The 21,391-nt window shown below is 52.9% G+C and overlaps 2 protein-coding genes across 2 annotated transcripts; one reads left to right on the top strand and one right to left on the bottom strand.

Annotated features, from left to right (window-relative positions):
- Nucleotides 1–369: 369 nt before the first annotated feature.
- On the top strand, nucleotides 370–6,862 carry LRRC25 (leucine rich repeat containing 25). Its single transcript, XM_004060299.5, has 2 exons — nucleotides 370–1,807; nucleotides 5,874–6,862. The coding sequence occupies exons 1-2, from the start codon at nucleotides 1,029–1,031 to the stop codon at nucleotides 6,010–6,012; spliced, it is 918 nt and encodes a 305-aa protein (XP_004060347.2). The 5' UTR covers nucleotides 370–1,028; the 3' UTR covers nucleotides 6,013–6,862.
- A 1,961-nt stretch (nucleotides 6,863–8,823) lies between these two features.
- Nucleotides 8,824–15,700, bottom strand: GDF15 (growth differentiation factor 15). The gene is made up of 3 exons (XM_019015514.4): nucleotides 15,547–15,700; nucleotides 11,532–12,081; nucleotides 8,824–9,714 (listed from the first exon to the last, which is right to left on the bottom strand). The coding sequence occupies exons 2-3, from the start codon at nucleotides 11,806–11,808 to the stop codon at nucleotides 9,065–9,067; spliced, it is 927 nt and encodes a 308-aa protein (XP_018871059.1). The 5' UTR covers nucleotides 11,809–12,081; nucleotides 15,547–15,700; the 3' UTR covers nucleotides 8,824–9,064.
- Nucleotides 15,701–21,391: the final 5,691 nt, after the last annotated feature.

Below are 21,391 nucleotides of genomic sequence, written 5' to 3'. Positions count from 1 at the left end.
TGGGATTAGGAGTGTCTATGTCCAGCTCTGTCCTCTCTTAAGATAGCTCCTTGAGGACCTGGTCAGGGCTGAGGCCTCTTGGGGGCCCAGCGTGGGTGATGCTTGTTGAATGAATAAATGACTGCATGAGCTGGGAACCAGCCAAGCTGAGATCGAGAAGCGAGTTGATGAGGTGGCAGTCGGTTGGGGTGCTAATAGAGGACATGAAGTCACTGGGTTCTAGCAAGAGGGAAGCGGGACTCTGGGCCACCCCTCCCCCTTGCCCTCCAACCACCTCTGGTGAGAACCTTGAGGCCCTGCAAGGGGGCGGATCTCTGTCTTCATTCTTCCCCTCTGCACTCCACCCAGACACCAGTTCCTCTTCCCCCTGAGTCGCTGGGTGCAGAGCCAGAGGAACGCCAGCGACCCCAGCAGCGCTGCGGACGGTGCTGGCTGTGGCCGCTGCGGCCCCCGTGTCCAGGTGGGCCAGGACGCAGCCTCTGGGCGCCGTCGCTTTTCCAGCATCGCAGAGGCAAAAGCGTGGCAGTGGGACCCAAAAGGTAGGATTGAGGCTCTAGAACTTGCACCTGTGCAGGGACTGCAAACCAGACCTGGGAGGACCCTTTCAGCAGCCTCCACTCCACCCTATCCCAGGACTTCCCAGCGACCCGCGGTTCTGGGAGATACCGGGAGCGTGATCAGGGGGCGGGGCCGTTTCCAAGGCAACCGCTTATTTGCATAGGGTCCCGTCCTGGCCAACGAGGGCGCCCCAGATGTTCAGGACATAGAAGAAGGGGTTAACTGGCCCGGATCTCCTCCTTGCCTTCCAAGCCCGCTAGGCACTGGGGTTATCTACCCATTCCCCAGAAGGGGAGACTGAGGCAGCCCACCAGCCAAAGGAGGCGACCAGACTGGGGCTGCGTTTTACCATTTCAGAAGCGGCTTGAGCTGGACTGAGCTATAATAATAAACACTGGCGGTGGAGGCGAGGGCGACCACAGGGCTGAGGTCAGGGCTAGGATTCCGGTGTCTCTACGTAGGTTGCTTGAATGGGGGGCACCCTGGCATGGACGCTGCTGTTGCCGCTGCTGCTGCTGGAGTCAGACAGCCTGGAACTGTCGTGCACCGTGTCCTCCGCGGATGTGGACTGGAACGCGGAGTTCAGTGCCACGTGCCTGAATTTCAGTGGCCTCAGCCTGAGCCTGCCCCATAACCAGTCTCTGCGGGCCAGCAACGTGATTCTCCTTGACCTGTCTGGGAACGGCCTGCGAGAGCTTCCAGTGACCTTCTTTGCCCACCTGCAGAAGCTTGAGGTCCTGAACGTGCTACGCAACCCCTTGTCCCGTGTGGATGGGGCGCTGGCCGCCCTCTGTGATCTTGACCTGCAGGCTGACTGCAACTGTGCCCTGGAGTCCTGGCACGACATCCGCCGAGACAACTGCTCTGGCCAGAAGCCTCTGCTCTGCTGGGACACAACCAGCTCCCAGCACAACCTCTCTGCCTTCCTGGAGGTCAGCTGCGTCCCCGGCCTGGCCTCTGCAACCATCCGGGCAGTGGTGGTCAGCGGGTGCCTGCTTCTTGGACTTGCCATCGCTGGCCCTGTGCTGGCCTGGAGACTCTGGCGATGCCGAGTGGCCAGAAGCCGGGAGCTGGACAAGCCCTGGGCTGCTCAGGATGGGCCCAAGCCCGGTTTAGGCTTGCAGCCACGGTACGGCAGCCGTAGTGCCCCCAAGCCCCAAGTGGCCGTGCCATCCTGCCCCTCCACTCCCGACTATGAGAACATGTTTGTGGGCCAGCCAGCAGCTGAGCACCAGTGGGATGAACAAGGGTAAGTAAGCCACTGAGACACCTGCCAAAGTGGTGAATAATAAGGCTCCACACCCAGATGGCTGAGGTTCAAATCCCAGCTCTGCCGCTTGAAGGCTGTGGGATCTCAGGTGAGTAGCTTTACTTCTCTGAGCCTCAGTCTCCTCACCTATAAAATGGGGAGAGGACTGGACATGGTGGCTCACACCTGTAATCCTAGCACTTTGGGAGGCCAAGGCAGGCGGATCACTTGAAGTCAGGAGTTTGAGACCAGCCTGGCCAACACGGTGAAACCCAGTCTGTACTAAACATACAAAAATTAGCCAGGTGTGGTGGCGGGCGCCTGTGGTCCCAGCTGCTGAGGAGGCTGAGGCAAGAGAATCTCTTGAACCTGGGAGTCAGAGGTTGCAGTGAGCCAAGTTCATGCCATTGCACTCCAGCCTGGGTGACAGAGTGAGACTCCATCTCAAAAACAAAATCAATAAAATAAAGTAAAATGAGGGAGAATTACAGCCCCCATCATAGTGTGTTGGGGTAAGAATTAAGTGAGTTCCCATATATGGGGCAAACTTCCCCCCTTATGACCTGTAAACCCAGTTTCTGGCGGCCAAGGATGGGGAGACAGGAGGCAACTGCTTGAGCGGAGTTGGGGCTCTGCGGTGGCGGTCAGCAGCATAGGCCCATGTCCCATGTGACCCAAGGCTGTCTCTGAACCTCCATTTGTCTCTCCATAGAGTGGGGACAGCCCCCCATTTCCCCATGACACACATGAGATACTAAAGAGGTGCCCTACAAAGTCCCATCACCACTAGATGATTTTTTTTTTTTTTTTTGAGATGGAGTCTGGCCCTGTCATCCAGGCTAGAGTGCAGTGACGTGATCTCGGCTCACTGCCAGCTCCGCCTCCCGGGTTTATGCCATTCTCCTGCCTCAGCCTCCCGAGTAGCTGGGACTACAGGCGCCCGCCACCACGCCAGGCTAATTTTTTGTATTTTTAGTAGAGACGGGGTTTCACCATGTTAGCCAGGATGGTCTCGATCTCCTGACCTCGTGATCCGCCCACTTCGGCCTCCTTAAGTGCTGGGATTACAGGTGTGAGCCACCGCGCCCAGCCGACATTTTTTTTTTGAGAATGTGTCATTCTGTCGCCCTGGCTGGAGTGCAGTGGCACCATCACAGATCACTGCAGCCTCAAGCTCCTGGCCTCAAGTGATCCTCCTGCCTCAGTCTCCAGAGTAGTTGGGACCACAGGCACATGCTGCCGCACCCAACTAATTTTTGTATTTTTCATAGAGACGGGGGTCTTGCTATGTTTCTCAGGCTGGTCTCAAACTCTTGGCCTCAAGTGATCCTCATGTCTTCACCTCCCAAAGTGCTGGCATTATGGGTGTGAGCCACCGCCACCGGCTTCTAGATGATTTTGCTGGGCTTAGACAAATGAATTGAACTTTTCTAGGTTGGTGTGGGGTGCGGTGGCTCATGCCTATAATCCCAGCACTTTTCGAGGCCAAGGCGAGGTCAGATCACCTGTGGTCAGGACCTCAAGACCAGCCTGACCAACATGGTGAAACCCTGTTTCTACTAAAAAATACAAAAATTAGGCCGGGCACGGTGGCTCATGCCTGTAATCCCAACACTTTGGGAGGCCAAGGCAGGAGGATCACGAGGTCAGGAGTTCGAGACCAGCCTGGCCAATATGGTGAAACCGTGTCTCTACTAAAAATACAAAAATTAGCCGGGCATGGTCTTGGGTGCCTGTAATCCCAGCTACTTGGGAGGCTGAGGCAAGAAGAATCACTTGAACCCAGGAGGTGGAGGTTGCAGTGAGCCCAGATAGCACCACTGCACCCCAGCCTGGGCGACAGAGCGAGACTCGTCTCAAAAAAGAAAAAAAAAAAAAAAAAGAAAGAAAGAAAAAAAGAAAGAAAAGAAAAGCTTTTCTAGGTTGGAAAAGGGAATGGAGGGAATTTCAAGGGGTGGGACCCTCAGGGGCAGAGACCCAGAGGTGGGAAAGAGCAGAGAATTTGCTGTGAATGGTTTTTGAGAAGGGATGACTTGAAAGCTGAGGCCTGAGGGGAACAGGGAGGGCCAAGCAGGAAGGGGCCGCGGCCATGGCTGTGTTTGGGCAGCAGAGTCCGTGCCAGGAGGTGGGGAGGCTATCGGAAGGCTGTTCGTGAGAAAGGAGAAAATATGCAAAACAGATGTCAACATGGCTCAGAAGCAGAAATGGTCTGAGGCAGGGTGTTGAAGACACTGGACTCACAAAAGCAGCTTGTGCTGTGATGTTCATCTTGGCCTCCCTGTCCCCGAGGCTTCCGGATCAGCCTCCTTTATGTACTGGCCTCCAGAAACACTGTGTTTAGAATTGACTGCGTCATTTCCACCCTGCATCTTACAGTTACAGACATGGAGGCTCTGGGAGGCAGGGAAATGACTTGTCCAAGGTCACATAGCCAGTCAAAAAAGGCAGGACACAAACCCTGAGTCCCAGTCCTGTTCATCCCCCTACAACCACTTAGGGGTTGGTGGGCAATTCGTACTAGAGTATAATTGACTGATAGATGCTGTTAACACAAAGTAGTCCCTTTACCTTTTTTTTTTCCCGCTCTGTCGCCCAGGCTAGAGTGCAATGGCATGATCTCGGCTCACTGCAACCTTCACCTCCCGGGTTCAAGTGATTCTCCTGCCTCCTGCCTCAGCCTCCCGAGTAGCTGGGATTACAGGCGCCCACCATCACACCCGGCTAATTTTAGTAGAGACGGGGTTTTGCCATGTTGGCCAGGCTGGTCTTGAACTCCTGACCTCAGGTGATCTGCCCACATTGGCCTCAAAGTGCTGGGATTATAGGCATGAGCCACTGCACCTGGCCTAGTGGCCCTTTTTACAAGAGGAGCTGGGTTGGAATTAGAATGTTCAGGAGGCAGGAAAATTCTCTGGAGGTCTTGCTGACCATAACAAATATTCCTAAGTAGCTACCTGCTCCTTGACCAATTCTATAGATGCAGAAACTGAGGCTCAGAGACTTGCTTTTATATATGAGGGCCACAAAGTCAGTTGCTTCAGTGGTGAAAACATTTCCCATCAGAAGGAGCACAGAGTGTGGGTGCAGCCACTTGTGTGCATGTGACTGACGTGGCCAGAGCTTCCGATTTTTCAAGAGGAAACAAAAATTTAGATTTTAATGTAATAATGAACAGCTACCTCAATTTCTGTTTTTTTTGAGACGGGGTCTCCCTCTGTCATCCAGGCTGCAGTGCAGTGGTGTGATAACGGCTCACTGTAGGCTCGACCTCCTGGGCTCAAGCGATCCTCCCACCTCAGCCTCCCAAGTAGATGGGACTCCAGGCACACGTCACCACGCCTGAATAATTTTTTAATTTTTTGTAGAGATGGGGTCTCACCCTGTTGCCCAGGATGGTCTCAAACTCCTGGTCTCAAGCAGACCTTCTGCCTTGGCCTCCCAAAGTGCTGGGATTACAGGCATGAGTCACCGCGCCTGGCCGCTATCTCATTTTTAAGGAAGGAAAAAGGGTTCAAGGTCCTCAGACCGCAGCGTTACACCCACAGAACGTTCCCTAAATCACTGCCCTCCCGCAGCCTCCTCAGAGAGAGGTGGGGCTGGCTAGGAGTCAGAACACTAGCCCGTGCCACAGTTTCCCCATATGTAAATATTCGGGGTGGACTGAGCCACTCTGAAGCTTTCTTTTTTTTTTTTTCCTTCTGAGATAGAGTCTTGCTCTGTCTCCCAGACTGAAGTGCAATGGCACAATCTCGGCTCACTACAACCTCTACCTCCTGGGTTCAAGTGATTCTCCTGCCTCAGACTCCCGAGTAGCTGGGACTACAGGCCTGTGCCACCATGCCTGGATAATTTTTGTATTTTTAGTAGAGACGAGGTTTCATCATGTTGTCCAGGCTGGTCTTGAACTCCTGATCTCAGGTGATCCACCCACCTCAGCCTCCCAAAGTGCTGGATTACAGGCATGAGCCAGAGCACCTGGCCCACTCTGGACTTTCTCAAAGCTCATGTGCCTGTCCGCTGAGTCCTCCCCTTCCCACACTTACCCCTGGTCTGTCTGTCCCCCCAGGGCTCACCCTTCAGAGGACAATGACTTTTACATGAACTACAAGGACATCGACCTGGCTTCCCAGCCTGTCTACTGTAACCTGCAGTCACTGGGCCAGGCCCCAATGGATGAAGAGGAGTATGTGATCCCCGGGCACTGAGCCTAAGATGTCCTAACCTCCACCCAGAACCCTTTCAGTCCCTGCTGGGTGACTCAGGGTGTCCTAACTCCTCCATGGCCTCAGTTTCCCCATCTGAAGAATGGGGACAGGAAAGGATTGTCCTTGAGGCCCCAGGAAGCTCTGCCGCCCCCTCCCTGTCCCTCATGCCGCTCCTCAGCCCCCTCAGCTCCTAGAGGGGGAAGAGGAGAGACCCCCGACAAGGGGACAGGAGGGTCACTGTGTCAATCCTGTCATCACCCTCCTGTGGATGTACAGGCAGTGCTCAATAAATGCTTTGAGGCTGACGAGGCTGCTGGCTCAGGGTGCGTGGGTTCCTCAAGGTGGGGATTTCTGAGTTCTAAGACCAAGTCTCCATCTGAGACTCCCAAATTGCTCCCCACCTCCCATCCCTGTTTTTTGTTGTTGTTGTTGTTTGTTTGTTTGTTTTTGAAACTGAGTCTCACTCTGTCACCCAGGCTGGAGTGCAATGGTGTGATCTCGGCTCACTGCAACCTCCGCCTCCCGGGTTCAAGTGATTCTCCTGCCTCAGCCTCCCGAGTAGCTGGGATTACAGCACCCGCCACCATGCCGAGCTAATTTTTGTATTTATAATAGAGACGGGGTTTCGCCATGTTGGCCAGGCTGGTCTCGAACTCCTGACCTCAAGGGATCTGCCCGCCTCGGCCTCCTGAAGTGCTGGGATTACAGGCGTGGCCACCGCGCCCAGCCACATTCCTCCCTTCTGCCCCTCTCAGGGCCCCTTCCCAGGTCCCTGATCTCCAGGCTTGGCCTCCAGAGCAGCCCACACCACCCCCAAAATAAAAATATATGTATATTCCTTTAGCTCTAATATTCTGAGAAAATCTTTCAAGACCCTGGTGCAATGCCACCTCCTCTGAGAAGCTGTCCCTGGTTTCTTCTCAGGCAGAGTTAATGACTCACAGACGTCTGTATTTCAAGAGTTTTTTCAGGCTCATGCCTCAACTGGGTTTCCTATCAGCTGGTCCCAGCCCAATCCTCCAGCCTGGGGGAGATAGAACTAGAGACAAGTACCCTCAGTCCTGGGAGATCAAGCCTGGGCCAAAGGGAAGAATGGGAGCACAGTCCCCACATGGAGACAATTGAATGAGTTTGAATAAGGCTGCATGTAAGAGGGGAATCTGCAGTGGGTTTTGAAGGATGCATAGGAGTTTGAGAATTGGAGAGGAAAGGGCATGCTGGCTGGGTGGACCAACTTGTGCAAGAGCCTGGAGAAGCACAGAGAAGGCACAGGCCCAGCCCTTTACCTTGCAAAGGCAACAGCTGTTGTTTGGGGAAAGACTCAGTGACGCCATCTGCTGCCTTTTGGTGTTGAGTTTAATTTTGAAGCCTCCTAGGTGCCCATTTTCAACAGCTTTGCTGTGACTGAAGTGAGCCTGCTCCCATCTCAGGGCCTTTGCACTTGCTGTTTGCATTTACTTGCAATGTCCACCCTCAACTACCCCCTCCCCGACTCCTTTTCTTCCTCCAGGTCTCAGCTCAAATGTGACCTCCCTCCCCAGGGAGGCCTCCCCATCCAACTATCTAGATCACCTCTGCCTCCGTTCACTAATGAACTGATGGGTTGAATCCCCAGCACAAATCTTACTGCAATCAACTACTTTCTTAGGATTTACTCATTTGTCCCCTTCACTCAACCAGGCTCCGCAAAGTGGGGTGGTCCTTGTGTGTCTTTTTACAGCTGTATCCGGGGCCTGGCATAAAGTGGGCACTCACTGAATATGTTAAGGGGAACCTGCAGTCATTCAGGTTGGCCTGTGGGTGGTGGCATTCCCAGCAGATACACCTCACTGCTGGAAGTGGGTACTCTGTCCCTCGAGACACCCATCGCCATTCCTGTCAGAGATTCAGGGTGGGCAGGCAGTTTGGTGTGGGGAGGGGGCTGGACTCAGCACACCTCAGAATTCCAACATCCTAAACAGGAAGTATATATAACCTGGGAGATGTGGTGTGCATGAAAATATTCTTCACAACTTATTTGTTTCTCCCTACTCTTTATATATGAAAGAATGAGGTGTCACTAACATGGAAGTGCCACAAACAGGAGAGGTGATGGGACTCACCCCTCAGGTTGGGGACAGTACCACAAAACAAGGCACTTGGTTGCAGATAGACTTGGCTCTGAGCTGCCTGTGTTTGGAAAGGTGACTCCCAAGTGGGGAGAGACAACAGGATGGTGATAGAGACAAAGATAGAGACAGATCCTCTGCCTCAGCCTCCAAAGAGAGAAGTTTTGAGGAATGAGGAAAGATGGAGGGAAGCTGAGACTTAAAAAGGTATGGGGTCTCAGCTGTTTCCAAAACAGAAACACCAGCCTGGGCAACATGGCGAAACTCAGCCTCTACAAAAAATACAAAAATTAGCTGGGCATGATGGCATGCACTTGTAGTCCCAGCTACTCAGGTGGCTGAGGTGGGAGGATCGATTGAGCCCGGGTGGTTGAGGCTGCAGTGAGCTGTGATTGTGCCACTGCACTTCGGCCTGGGCAACAGAGTGAGACCCCGTCTAAAAAAAATAAAAAGAAAAAAGAAACAGCAATAAGGAGATAGAGAAATAGAGACAGAGAGTCAGGGAGTCAGGAATGGCCAAGGCTGCCCTTAGAGCTCACAGGTGTCGTAAGCACCTTCCAATGGCTTGGCATCTCCGAGAACACCTTGCCACTCATTCCTTGAGCCTTTCCACTTACCCCCTCCCAGGTCTCCTAGAGAAACTGAGGTCAGGGAGAGGAGGATCTTCTCAAGGTCACCTTCCCTTATCCTGGACACCACAGGGAGCAGTTCAGACAGCTTTATTTTTATCACCAGAGTTTTAAATAAATACACAGTTCCATCAGACCAGTCCCCCAGTCCCCAAGAAGGTCACCCCAATAAATTAATAATAAATAACAGACTTATATAAATACAGCTGTTTGGGCAGGAATCGGGTCTCAGGAAACTTGAGCCCATTCCACACAGGACAGGACAACTGAGGTCGCGTCCCCTGCGCAGGTGCACAGTGGAAGGACCAGGCCTGCTCATATGCAGTGGCAGTCTTTGGCTAACAAGTCATCATAGGTCTGGAGCGACACCCCGGTGTCGGTCTTTTGAATGAGCACCATGGGATTGTAGCTGGCGGGCACGCAGCAGGGCGCTGGCACCGTGTCGGGCTTCAGGCGGTGCAGGCTCGTCTTGATCTGCGCGTGCATGTTTGCCGCCCGGAACTGGCTCGGGCACGCGCCGATGCACATGGTCACTTGCACCTCCCGTGGCGACAGCACCCAGTCGGCCCAGCCCAGGTCTTCCAGCGTCGCGCGGACCGTGTGCAGACGGCAGCAGCGCCCGGGCCCGAGCGGACAGTGGTCCTCGTTGCGCGCACGCGCTCTGCGGCGCCCCCTGGCGGCTCGCGGCCGCAAGTGCAACTCCAGCTGGGGCCGTGCGGACGAAGATTCTGCCAGCAGTTGGTCCGACTGCGACAGCGGCGGCGACAGTCGCAGGTGCAGCGCGGGCGCCTGGGGTCTTGCAACGCTGAGCTGACGCCGCAGCGGTCGTGTCACGTCCCACGACCTTGACGCCGTCGGGGACAGCCGGAACAGAGCCCGGTGAAGGCGGGAGGCCTCGGGGAGCCCCTCGGGAAGGGCGGCCCGAGAGATACGCAGGTGCAGGTGGCCGCCAGATCCCAGCAGCACTGTGGAAAGACAGATAGGGAAGCTGGTCACCCACAGGCCTACCGTTTTCCTGGAACGAGGGTGCCCATTTCCCCTAACACGCCAAGCTGGATCTCACCACGGCCCCGGCGCCTTTGCACAAGTTATTTCCCCTACCAAGAGCATTTCTCCGTGCAGGCGCGGTGGCTCACGCCTGTAATCCCAGCACTTTGGGAGGCCGATGCAGGTGGATCACCTGAGGTCAGGAGTTCAAGACCAGCCTGGCCAATATGTGGCCAATATGGTGAAACGCCCGCTTCTACTAAAAATACCAAAAAATTAGCTGGGCGTGGTGGCTGGTGCCTGTGATCCCAGCTACTCGGGAGGCTGAGGCAGAAGAATGGCTTGAATCGGGGCGGTGGAGGTTGCAGTGAGCCAAGATCGTGCCACTGCACTCCAGCCTGGGCAACAGAGGAAGACTACCTCTCAAAAAAAAAAAAAAAAAAAAGGGCATTTCTCCCCCTGAATCTCCTGAATCTCAGTATGGCTGGCTCCTCCTCTTCCTTCCAGCCTGCCTAAAATAGGAAGCACCCTATTTTATTTCCTTGTGTATCATTCATATTCCCTACTTAGAATCTTAGCTTGGTTGATACTGTGCCTGGCACACAATAGGTGCTTAGTAAATACTTGAAGGAATTAATGTATATCTGATATTCAGGCAGCCTGAGATTCCAACCATGGCTCTGCTTTTCTTCTGGCAGTCAAAAACTTACTTGCTTCACTTATTTATTTATTTATTATGGTCTTGCTGTTACCCAGGCTGGAGTGCAGTGGGGCACTCATGGCTCAGTGCAGCCTCAATCTCCTGGATTCAAGTGCTCCTCCCGCCTCAGCCTCCTGAATAACTGAGACTACAGGCACACACCATCATGTCTGGCTAATTTTTTTTAAACATTTTTGGTAGAGATGGGATTCTCGCTATACTGCTCAGGCTGCAATGTTCTGGCCTCAAGCGATGCTCCCACCTTGGCCTCCTAAAGTGCTGGGATTACAGGTGTAATCCCGAGAAATGAAGAGTGCCAAACCCATCACATTCCAGACTACTGAGCCTCTAGGAATCACAGCCCCTCAGGCTGGTACAAGTGTTAGGGAGACTGGGGAGACTGGGGTTTGAGGGTGCCTTAACCTAGTTGCTAGGCTTAGCAAGGGTGAGAGGTTTGCCAGAGTCACACGGCACAGATGGGTTTAGGGCGGGCTAAGAGTGTGCCCCTCTGCCTGCCCCCTCCTGGGTCCCACCACAGCCCAGACCTCATCCAGTGCCCTGCACCCCTGGAGCTTCCATGGAGGGCACAGAGATGGGGAAAATACTCTCCTCCTCCCCTAACAAGTCGCTCGTTGCATGTGACTTTAGCAGTGCCTTGACAAGCGATTTCATCAGATTCAGAACCAGCTCCAGCTGGCTCTGCCCATCACCAACCTCCATCCATGCACCACACCCCCATTGTTTCTCTCAGATCCTGGCCCCAGCCCAGGTCAGGGACCATGCCCACACCGCACGCCCGACCCCGTCCCCGGGTTTCCCAGGTGCTGTGCACATTCAGGAGGGTCCCTGGCATCCCTGTACCTCAGTTTCCCCATTTGCAATTTGGGGACAGGTTATAACCTCCCACGTTGTGGGTGCAAATCAGGCATCGGCTACCCCATCAGACCCAAGGGGGTCCAGGATGTTCCTACCCAGGGCACAGATGGAGCAACTGAGGCTCAAAGGTAGGTCTGGGCTTTTCAAGACAAGAGGAATCCCTGGTTAGATATGAGGGCTGCTTGGGGGGTGGGAGGGGATCTCTAAGATTTCACTTACCTTCTGGCGTGAGTATCCGGACTGCAGGGGCAGGGACGAGGTCGGTGTTCGAATCTTCCCAGCTCTGGTTGGCCCGCAGCCTAGTCAGCAGGTCCTCGTAGCGTTTCCGCAACTCTCGGAATCTGGAGTCTTCGGAGTGCAACTCTGAGGGTCCCGGGAAACTTGCGCGGCTCGCCTCGGCCAGAGACAGGGCTCCCCCATGCGGCGGCCACGAGAGCACCAGCAACACCAGGAGCATCTGAGAGCCATTCAGCGTCCTGAGTTCTTGCCTGGGCATGGCTGTGCCGGTTGCGGCTCTGAGCTGGGACTGACCAGATGCTGCAGGACCGGCCTTTATAGTCCCCGGACTTTGTCCGTCTCCGCCTGCTCAGTCCCGCCCTCCTCCCCCTGCCTGCAGAGTAAACACTCCAATGACCACAGCTGGGCGGGGTCTGGGGGTGTATTTAGGGGGAGGATCTTTAGGTGGGGGCGCTCCTAGTAAAGCTAGGGCACATTTCTGGGCCTCAGTATCCTCTTCCTCCATATGAGGACACCATTCCAGCCTGGGAGTCTTTTTGGAGGAAAAAAAGACATTGTTACTATGTGAAAAATTCCAGACAGGAGTTTAAGAGGTGGCTGTCTATGCCCATGGGATTTCCTCTCTTCTCTTTTTGGTTGGGGTCAAAGGCTAAAGATGGTGAAAAACAAAGGAAGCAGAGGAGAACGGGCTAGATGGAGCCAGGAAGGGCAACCTTGATGTGTCATGCCTCTCTGCCATGCCTGTTTCCTCACCAGGAAAAAAGGGACTGAGACTCTCACTGGAGAGGTGGTCAAATGAGGGGTAAAGCACAGGGCCAGACACATAGGAGGCGCTTGATAAACTGGGTGTTATTGCAGTTACTCATCCTCCTCTGGAGAACTCCTACTCATTCTTCAAAACTCTACGCAAAAAGCCCCTCTTCCAGGAAGTCTTCTCCAACATTATCTTTCCAGTCTAAGCAGGGTGCTCCCAAACCCCATCCTTTTGTCTGGCTCAGCGCTCACCTTGAAGCCATCCTCACAGGATTCATAATTCTGGGGGCCAGGCATGGTGGCTTATGTCAATAATCTCAGCACTTTGGGAGGCCGAGGTGGGTGGATTGTTTGAGCCCAGGAGTTCGAGACAAGTCTGGGCAAGATGGCAATACCTCGTCTCTAAAAAAAAGAATTCTGCGCCGGGCACGGTGGCTCTCGCCTGTAATCCCAGCACTTTGGGAGGCTGAGGCACGTGGATCATCTGACGTCAAGAGTTCTAGACTAGCCTGACCAACATGGAGAAACCCTGTCTCTACTAAATATACAAAATTAGCTGGGCTTGGTGGTGGGATTACATGCCTGTAATCCCAGCTACTCGAGAGGCTGAAGCAAGAGAATCGCTTGAACCCAGGGGGTGGAGGTTGCAGTGAGCCAGGTTTTCACCATTGCACTTCCGCCTGATCAACAAGAGCAAAACTCTGTCTCAAAAAAAAAGAATTCTGGACAGAAACTTAGTTATAATTAAGCATTAATCAGGCTGTACTTTGACCCACTTCCTTGTGACCGCAAGTTGCTTGTAGCACCTGATACCGACCATTTGCTATAGATGTGATTTCCGACCTTAGAATCATAAGACTTTTTAAAAGAATTTCTTAAGATGTTTTTGAAATCCTTAACCAATGACACCCACCAGTGTGAAGACCCCACAGAGGAATGGAATCTGCATGAGAATACAGTTTCTTACTGTCTGTGACTTCACCTCCTGCACTCTTTCACCAAGCAATGACCTCCACACTTCAGCCCACTCCAAAACCCTTAAAAATTAAAACTCTAGCCCCTGGCCAGGTGCAGTGGCTCACGCCTGTAATCCCAGCACTTTGGGAGGCCAAGGCGGGTGGACCACCTGAGGTCAGGAGTTCGAGACCAGCATGACCAACATGATGAAACCCTGTCTCTACTAAAAAATTTCAGAAATTAACCGGTTGTGGTGGCACATGCCTGTAATCCCAGCTGCTCGGGAGCCTGAGGCGGGAGAATCGCTTGAACCCAGGAGGCGGAGGTTGCAGTGAGCTGAGATCATGCCATTGCATTCCACCTTGCAAGCTCCAGCTCCCAGGTTCATGCTATTCTCCTGCCTCAGCCTCCTGAGTAGCTGGGACTATGAGCACCCCCCACCACGCCTGGCTAATTTTTTTTTGTATTTTTAGTAGGGATGGGGTTTCACCGTGTTAGCCAGGATGGTCTCGATCTCCTGACCTTGTGATCCGCCTGCCTCGGCCTCCCAAAGTACTGGGATTAGAGGCGTGAGCCACCACGGCCGGCTGACTCCATCTTAAAAAAAATATATATATATGTATATATATATTTATGTGGCCCCAAACTCCTCCTCCTGGAAATGGATTTGAGGTTCCCTCCTATCTCCTCATTGGGTGGCCCTAGGATTAAATCTCTTTTTTTTTTTTTTGAGACGGAGTTTCCCTCTGTCCCCCAGGTTGGAGTGCAGTGGCACAATCTCAGCTCATTGCAACCTCCGCCTCCTGCCTCAGCCTACTGAGTAGCTGGGATTACAGTCGTGCGCCACCACACCTGGCTAATTTTTGTGTTTTTAGTAGAGACGGTGATTCACCATGTTGGCCAGACAGGTCTCGAACTCTTGACCTCAAGTCATCCGTCGGCCTCTGCCTCTAAAGTGTAGGGATTACAGGCATGAGCCACTGCACCCAGCCTTTTTTTTTTTTTTTTCTTCCGAGACAGTCTCTCGCTCTGTTGCCCAGGCTGGGGTGCAGTGGCATGATCTTGGCTCACTGCAACCTCCACCTCCCAGGTTCAATTGATTCTCCTGCCTCAGCCTCCCAAGTAGCTGGGATTACAGGTGCGCACCATCACGCCTGGCTAATTTTTGTATTTTTAGTAGAGATGAGGTTTCACCTGGTTGGCCAGGCTGATCTTGAACTGCTGGCCTCAGATGATCCACCCGCCTCAGCCTCCCAAAGTGCTGGGATTACAGGCATGAGCCACCACACCGGTCGGATTAAAACTCTTTCCATGTTGCAACCTGTTTTCTCAGCTATTGACTTGCCAAGTGCATGGAGCAACAGACCTATCACAGTCACAGCCCCACGGCACTGGAAGCGTCTGAGCCCAGCTCTGCTGACCCAAGACTGGTGGTTCCTTTGGGGCAGGGATGAATCTGCTCTTGTCTGGGCCTAGAGAGGAGGTGGCACAGAATTGAGGAGCTGGGGTTTTAGAGCAGGGCAGGCTGGTGTGGAGTCCAGCCACCAGATGGTAGAGGGGCAGGGGATGCCCCAGGAGTGCCCTTCCCCCTGGGGTTCCAGACCTTCTCCTAATGCTCAGGATTCCTGGCCCCAGGCGTCAGCCCTTGTGCCTACATCCAGCTTCCTGTCTGCGGAGAGGAAGGGCTGCTCTGTCTGGCAGATAGTGGGTGTGTGTGGGTGTCTGCATGTGACAGGCATGCGTGGGCAAGAGACACAAGGACTCACTGGGGGGTCACACAGCAAGGCCCCCAGTGGAGTCACAGGGTCTCCAGGCCTCTCCCCACCCCAGCATGCACCCGCTGCTGTGCAAGGCCAGCCAAGCCTCCAGCCCTCAGGGTCTCAGCCACAGCCCTGTCCTAGGGGATTTTTTTTCTTTTTTTTTGGATTGGAGTCTCGCTCTGTTGCCCAGGCTGGAGTGCAGTTGTGCGATCTCAACTCACTACAATCTCTGCCTCCTGGGTTCAAGCAATTCTCCTGCTTCATCCTCCCTAGTAGCTGGGATTACAGGCGCGTGCCACCATGCCCGGGTAATTTTTGTATTTGTTGTAAAGATGGGGGTCTCACCCTGTCATGTTGGCCAGTCTGGTCTCGAACTCCTGATCTCAGGTGATCCACCTGCCTCGGCCTCCCAAAGTGCTGGGATTACAGGCATGAGCTACCACGCCTGGCCCCCAAATAAGAACATCTTTAAAGAAAAAGAAAATAGACGTGGGGGCTGTCCTGGGGGTGGAGATCTCAGAGCTCACCTGTGCTTTTGGATGAGGTTGGGGCCCGGCTCCTCCTGGCTCTCCTTGTCTAACTGGTGCTCTGAAGGTCCTGGTGGCGTTTCTGCAACTCCTGGGACCTGGAGTCATCCGGATCAGAGTGCTTGTCCGAGGGTCCTAGGAACCCCAGAAGGTTCTCACCTGCAGAGTCAGGGTGCCCCCCCCAGGGTGCCCCCAACAACATCTGTAACATCAGCAGCATCTGAGAGCATCGCTGTGTCACGGGTCCTGGCCTGGGCATGGCTGTGCTAGTTGCTTTCTGAACCGCACTGACACCTGGGGTCTGGCTTTACAGCCTGCACGTTCCTACCCTGCCATCCCCCACTACACCAGACCCTGCAAGCAGAGTAAACACTCCGGTGACCACGGCCAGGCCAGATCTCAGGAATGCATTCCTGCACAAGCTGGGGCGCCTCTCTGACCCTCTGTATCCTTTCCCAAGAAATAAGGACACCAGGCCGGACGCGGTGGCTCGTGCCTGTAATCCCAGCACTTTGGGAGGCCGAGGTCAGGTGGATCACGAGGTCAGGAGATCAAGCCCATCCTGGCTAACACGGTGAAACCCCCTCTCTACTAAAAATACAAAAAAATCACCCGGGCATGGTGGTGGGCGCCTGTAGTCTCAGCTACTCGGGAGGCTGAGGTGGGAGAATGGCGTGAACCCGGGAGGTGGAGCTTGCAGTGAGCCGAGATTGCGCCACTGCACTCCAGCCTGGGCGACAGAGCGAGACTCCGTCTCAAAAAAAAAAAAAAAAAAAAAAAGAAACACCTGGTAGTCCTTTTTTTTTCTTTTTTTTTTTTTTTGAGACAGGGTCTCGCTCAGTTGCCCAGGCTGGAGTGCAGTGGCACAATCTTGGCTCACTACAGCCTTGATCTGCTGGGCTCAAGCAATCCTCCCACCTCAGCCTCCTGGGTAGCTGGGACTATAGGCATGTGCCACCACACTCAGCTATTTTAAAAAAAAAATTTTTTTAGGCTGGGCACAGTGGCTCATGTCTGTAATTCCAGCACCTTGGGAGGCCAAGGCAGGCAGATCACCTGAGGTTGGGAGTTTGAGACCAGCCTGACCAACATGCAGAAACCCCGTCTCTTCTAAAAATACAAAATTAACCGGGCATGGTGGCGCATGCCTGTAATCCCAGCTACTCGGGAGGCTGAGGCAGGAGAATTTTGCTTGAACCTGGGAGGTGGAGATTGTGGTGAGCTGAGATTGCACCATTGCACTCTAGCCTGGGCAACAAGAGCTAAATTCCATCTCAAAAAAAAAAAAATTTTAGAGATAGGGTCTCACTGTGTTGCCCAGGCTGGTCTCGAACTCCTTGGCTCAAGGAATCCTGTTGCCTCTGGCTCCCAAAGTGCTGGGGTTATAGGCATGAGTCCCCACACCCAGCCAAGCTGGTAGTCTTTTTGGAGATCAAGGCTGCAGTGAGCTGTGATTACGCCTCTGCACTCCAGCCTGAGCAACTGAGCAAGATCCTGTCTCAAAAAAAAAAAAAAAGGACTACCAGGCTGGAATGGTGAGAAGCAAGACAGTAAGTAGTGTACTTTTTGTTTCTGTTTTTGTTTGTTTTAGAGACAGGGTTTGGCTCTGTTACCCACTCACTGCAGCCTCGACCTCCTGGGCTCAAGGGATCCTGTCACCTCAGCCTCCCGAGTAGCTGGGACTAGAGGCGTGTGCCACCACAACTGGCTAATTTTATATTTTGTAGAGACGGGGGTCTTGGTATGTTGTACAGGCTGGTCTCGAACTCCTGAGCTCAAGCATCCTCCTTCCTTGTCCTCTCACAGTGCTGGGATCCTGTGATGGCATGAGCCACCACATCTGGCCACTCGCCTGGCTCTGCTTCCCCAAATCTTTAACCAATGACCTCATAGCCCGCCTCATGGCCAAGCTGAGAGGAGAGATGGGGCGGATGCAGGCAGGTGGCCAGAGATGAGCTCAGCAGGTCGGATCCTGTGTTCCTCACCGACAGCTTCCATGGGTCCCCAGAGGTGGAGCTGGGATGGAAGTAAACAGAGCGCAGGGGCCAGAGGTCAGGCCAGTCCCTCCACCTGGCAGGGCCCCAATCTCCCAAAATCTCCCCCCTCCACTACCAGCTCTCAGCTATCGACGCCTTTGTCAAACACACGGCACTCACGAACACAAATCACTTTTATTGATTGTTTCTTGTGATACAATGTAAACAGGGTCATAGGAGGAGATTTGGAAGAGGCACAAAAGCAGATTACTTAAAAACTTCCTGCAGGCCCCGAGGACAAGAAGAAATGCTGTCTCATGCTCGTGACTGTCCTCAAAAGCCAGGATGTGCCTGTGCCATCTAGGGGGTTCCGCAGCCAGCCGGGGTTCTTTTTGTTTTCTGTTTGTGTTTGTATTTAGACACGGGGTCTCACTATGTTGCCCAGGCTGGTCTCAAACGGCTGAGTTCAAACGATCCTTCCATCTTGGCCTCCCAAAGCGTTGGGATTATAGGCATGAGCCACTGTGCCTGGCCATGGGTCCACTCTTTTTATGTTTTTATTTTCGAGACAGAGTTGAAACTCTTGTTGCCCAGGCTGGAATGCAGTGGCGCAATCTCGGCTCACTGCAGCCTCCCAGGTTCAAGTGATTCTCCTGCCTCAGCCTCCCGAGTAGCTGGAATTACAGGTGTGCACTACAACGCCCGGCTAATTTTTTTTTGTATTTTTAGTAGAGACGGGGTTTCGCCATGTTGGCCAGGCTGGTTTTGAACTCCTGACCTCAGGTGATCTGCCCACCTCAGCCTCCCAGAGCACTGGGATTACAGGTGTGAGCCACTGTGCCCAGCCACGGGTCCATTCTTAATTCAGAATGATCTCAGTACAAGATCTTTAGTTTAATTACATTTGCAAAGACCTTCTTTCCAAATAAGGTCACAGATACTGAGCGTTAGGACTTGGACATATCTTTTTTTTTTTTTTTCTGAGACGGAGTTTCGCTCTGTCACTCAGGCTGGAGTGCAGTGGTGCAGTCTTGGCTCACTGCAGCCTCTGCCTCCCGGGTTCCAGCGATTCTCCTGCCTCAGCCTCCTGGGTAGCTGGGATTACAGGTACATGCCACCATGCCCAGCTAATTTTTGTATTTTTATTAGAGACAGGGTTTCACCATTTTGGCCAGGTTGGTCTCGAACTCCTGACCTCAGGTGATCTGCCTGCCTCGGCCTCCCAAAGCGCTGGGATTACAGGTGTGAGGCACCACACCTGGCCTAATCTTTATACAGCCTGATGTGGTGGATAGATTATGTCCATTTCACAGATGACAAACTGAGGCCAGAGAGGTGGGCTCGTCACGGCCACACAGCCAGAAGACAGCAGGGCTGGGGTTAGAGCCCCAAGCAGCCAGCCGCTGAGCCTGTTCCATCTCCCTCAGAGCCTCTGAAATGAGAGGATATGGCCACCCTAACAGGCCAGCATGAGATGAGATTTTCGCCAGCACAGCATGGGGCCTGTGGTTCTCCTGCAATACCTGGGCAAGGTGGGAAGAATGCAGTCTCAGAAAAGGGACACCCTGGCTGAACACAGTGGCTCAGGCATGTAATCCCAGCACTTTGGGAGGCCAAAGCAGGAGGATCGCTTGAGGCCAGGAGTTGGAGACCATCCTGGGCAACACAGTGAGACCCCAAGACCCCATCTCTTTTTTTTTTTCTTTTGAGACAGAGTCTCGCTCTGTTGCCCAGGCTGGAGTACACTGGCGCAATCTTGGCTCACTGCAACTTCCACCTCCCGGGTTAAAGTGATTCTCCTGCCTCAGCTTCCCGAGTAGCTGGGATTACAGGCATGTGCCACCATGCCCAACTAATTTTTATATTTTTAGTAGAGACAGGATTTCACCATGTTGGCCAGACTGGTTTTGAACTCCTGACCTCAAGTGATCCGCCCACCTCGGCCTCCCAAATTGCTCGGATTACAGTCGTGAGTCACCGTGCTGGCCCTCTAAAAATTGTTTTTAAAAAGGCATTTTCCTCACCTGGAGACTTTTATCTGCACCTCTTCAGAGACGGGGTGAGGTTAAAAACACCTGTGAGCATGTCAACCCACTCCCAAAAAGTGCTCCATCAATGAACACTCCATCAATGAGAGTTTCTTTCTTTTTTTCTTTTTCTTTTTTTTTTGAGATGGAGTCTTGCTCTCTCGCCTAGGCTGTAGTGTAGTGGCGCGATCTCGGCTCATTGCAACCTCCATCTCCCAGGTTCAAGCAATTTTCCTGCCTCAGCCTCCCAAGTAGGTAGGATTACAGGCACCCGCACCATGCCCGGCTAATGTTTGTATTTTAGTAGAAGGGGATTTCACGATGTTGGACAGGCTGGTCTCGAACTCCTGATGTCAGGTGATCCGCCCACCTCGGCCTCCCAAAGTGCTGGGATTACAGGTGTGAGCCACCGCGTCCTGCCTGTTTTGTTTCTTTTTAGACAGGGTCTGGCTGTGTAGCCCAGGCTGGAGTGCAGTGGCACAATGATAGGTCACCGCAGCCTCGACCTCCTGGGCTCAAGTGATCCTCCCCCATCACTCTCCCGAGTAGCTGGGACTATAGGCATGTGCCACCATGCCCTGATAATTTTTTACTATTTTGTAGAATGGGGTTTTCCTGTGTTGCACAGGTTGGTCTCGAATGGCTGGGCTCAAGTGATCTTCCCACCCCAGCCTGATGCCACTGTGCCTTGCTTTTTTTTTTTTTTTTTTTTGGTGAGATGGAGATTTACTCTTGTTGCCCAGGCTGGAGTGCAATGGCGCCATCTCGACTCACTGCAATCTCCACCTCCCGGGTTCAAACGATTCTCCTGCCTTAGCCTCCCGAGTAGCTGGGATTACAGGCGTGCACCACCATGCCCAGCTCATTGTTGAATTTTTAGTAGAGACGGGGTTTCACCGTGTTGCCCAGGCTGATCTCGAACTCCGGACCTCAAGTGATCCACCCGCCTCGGCTTCCCAAAGTGCTGGGATTACAGGCATGAGCCTCTGCACCTGGCCTAATTTCTGCCTTTATAGATTTACCTATTCGGAACATTTCACAGAAATGGAATTTTACAATATTTGTACTGTAGTTTCGTCTTGATGAAGAATGCTGCTGTAAAAGTGAGTATACACGTTTTTGTTTGAACACCTGTTTTCATTTCACTTGGCTCTCTACTGAGGAGTGGAATTACTGGGTCACAGAGTAACCCTGTATTGAACTTAATGGGGAACTGCCAAACCTTTTCCTCTCAGTTTTATTTGTCATTGTGAAATCTTTCAGGCACACACAAAAGTATTAATAATAAAATCACAAACACCCCTATCCAGCACCCACCTAAAGAAAAATCATTCCCAAGAGAGGTGAAGCGGTCCCCGCAGTCCAAGGCAGGTTCTCCCCAATCTCAAGGAAGTCTTTGTCTGTAATTAGAACTTGATCATGACCATGCATGTTTTAATTTCATATATATATTTGGGGAACAGGTTTATTTATTTATTTATTTATTTATTTATTTATTTATTTATTTATTTTTTGAGACAGGGTCTCGCTCTGTCGCCCAGGCTGGAGTGCAGTGGTGCGATCTCAGCTCACTGCAAGCTCCATCTCCCGGGTTCACGCCATTCTCCTGCCTCAGCCTCCCGAGTAGCTGGGACCACAGGTGCCCGCCACCATGCCCACCTAATTTTTTGTATTTTTAGTAGAGAGGAGGGTTTTGCCATTTTAGCCAGGATGGTCTCGATCTCCTGACCTCGTGATCCACCTGCCTCAGCCTCCCAAAGTGCTGGGATTACAGGCGTGAGCCACCGGGCCCGGCCGGAATACAGTCTTTGCAAAAAAAAAAAAAGGGTTTGGAAAACTATC

The sequence above is a fragment of the Gorilla gorilla genome, chromosome 20, assembly GCF_029281585.2.
Source record: "Gorilla gorilla gorilla isolate KB3781 chromosome 20, NHGRI_mGorGor1-v2.1_pri, whole genome shotgun sequence".
NCBI classification, from domain to species: domain Eukaryota; kingdom Metazoa; phylum Chordata; class Mammalia; order Primates; family Hominidae; genus Gorilla; species Gorilla gorilla.
This window is presented reverse-complemented; position numbering and strand designations above follow the sequence as displayed.

What these genes read in the sequence shown, in the direction of transcription:
- LRRC25 (XM_004060299.5), top strand. Translation starts at nt 1,029, where the DNA reads ATGGGGGGCACCCTGGCATGGACGCTGCTGTTGCCGCTGCTGCTGCTG. An exon ending in CACCAGTGGGATGAACAAGG is followed by an intron (nt 1,808 to 5,873) that starts GTAAGTAAGCCA and finishes CTGTCCCCCCAG; the next exon opens with GGCTCACCCTTCAGAGGACA.
- GDF15 (XM_019015514.4), bottom strand. Translation starts at nt 11,808, where the DNA reads ATGCCCAGGCAAGAACTCAGGACGCTGAATGGCTCTCAGATGCTCCTG. An exon ending in CCGGATACTCACGCCAGAAG is followed by an intron (nt 9,715 to 11,531) that starts GTAAGTGAAATC and finishes GTCTTTCCACAG; the next exon opens with TGCTGCTGGGATCTGGCGGC.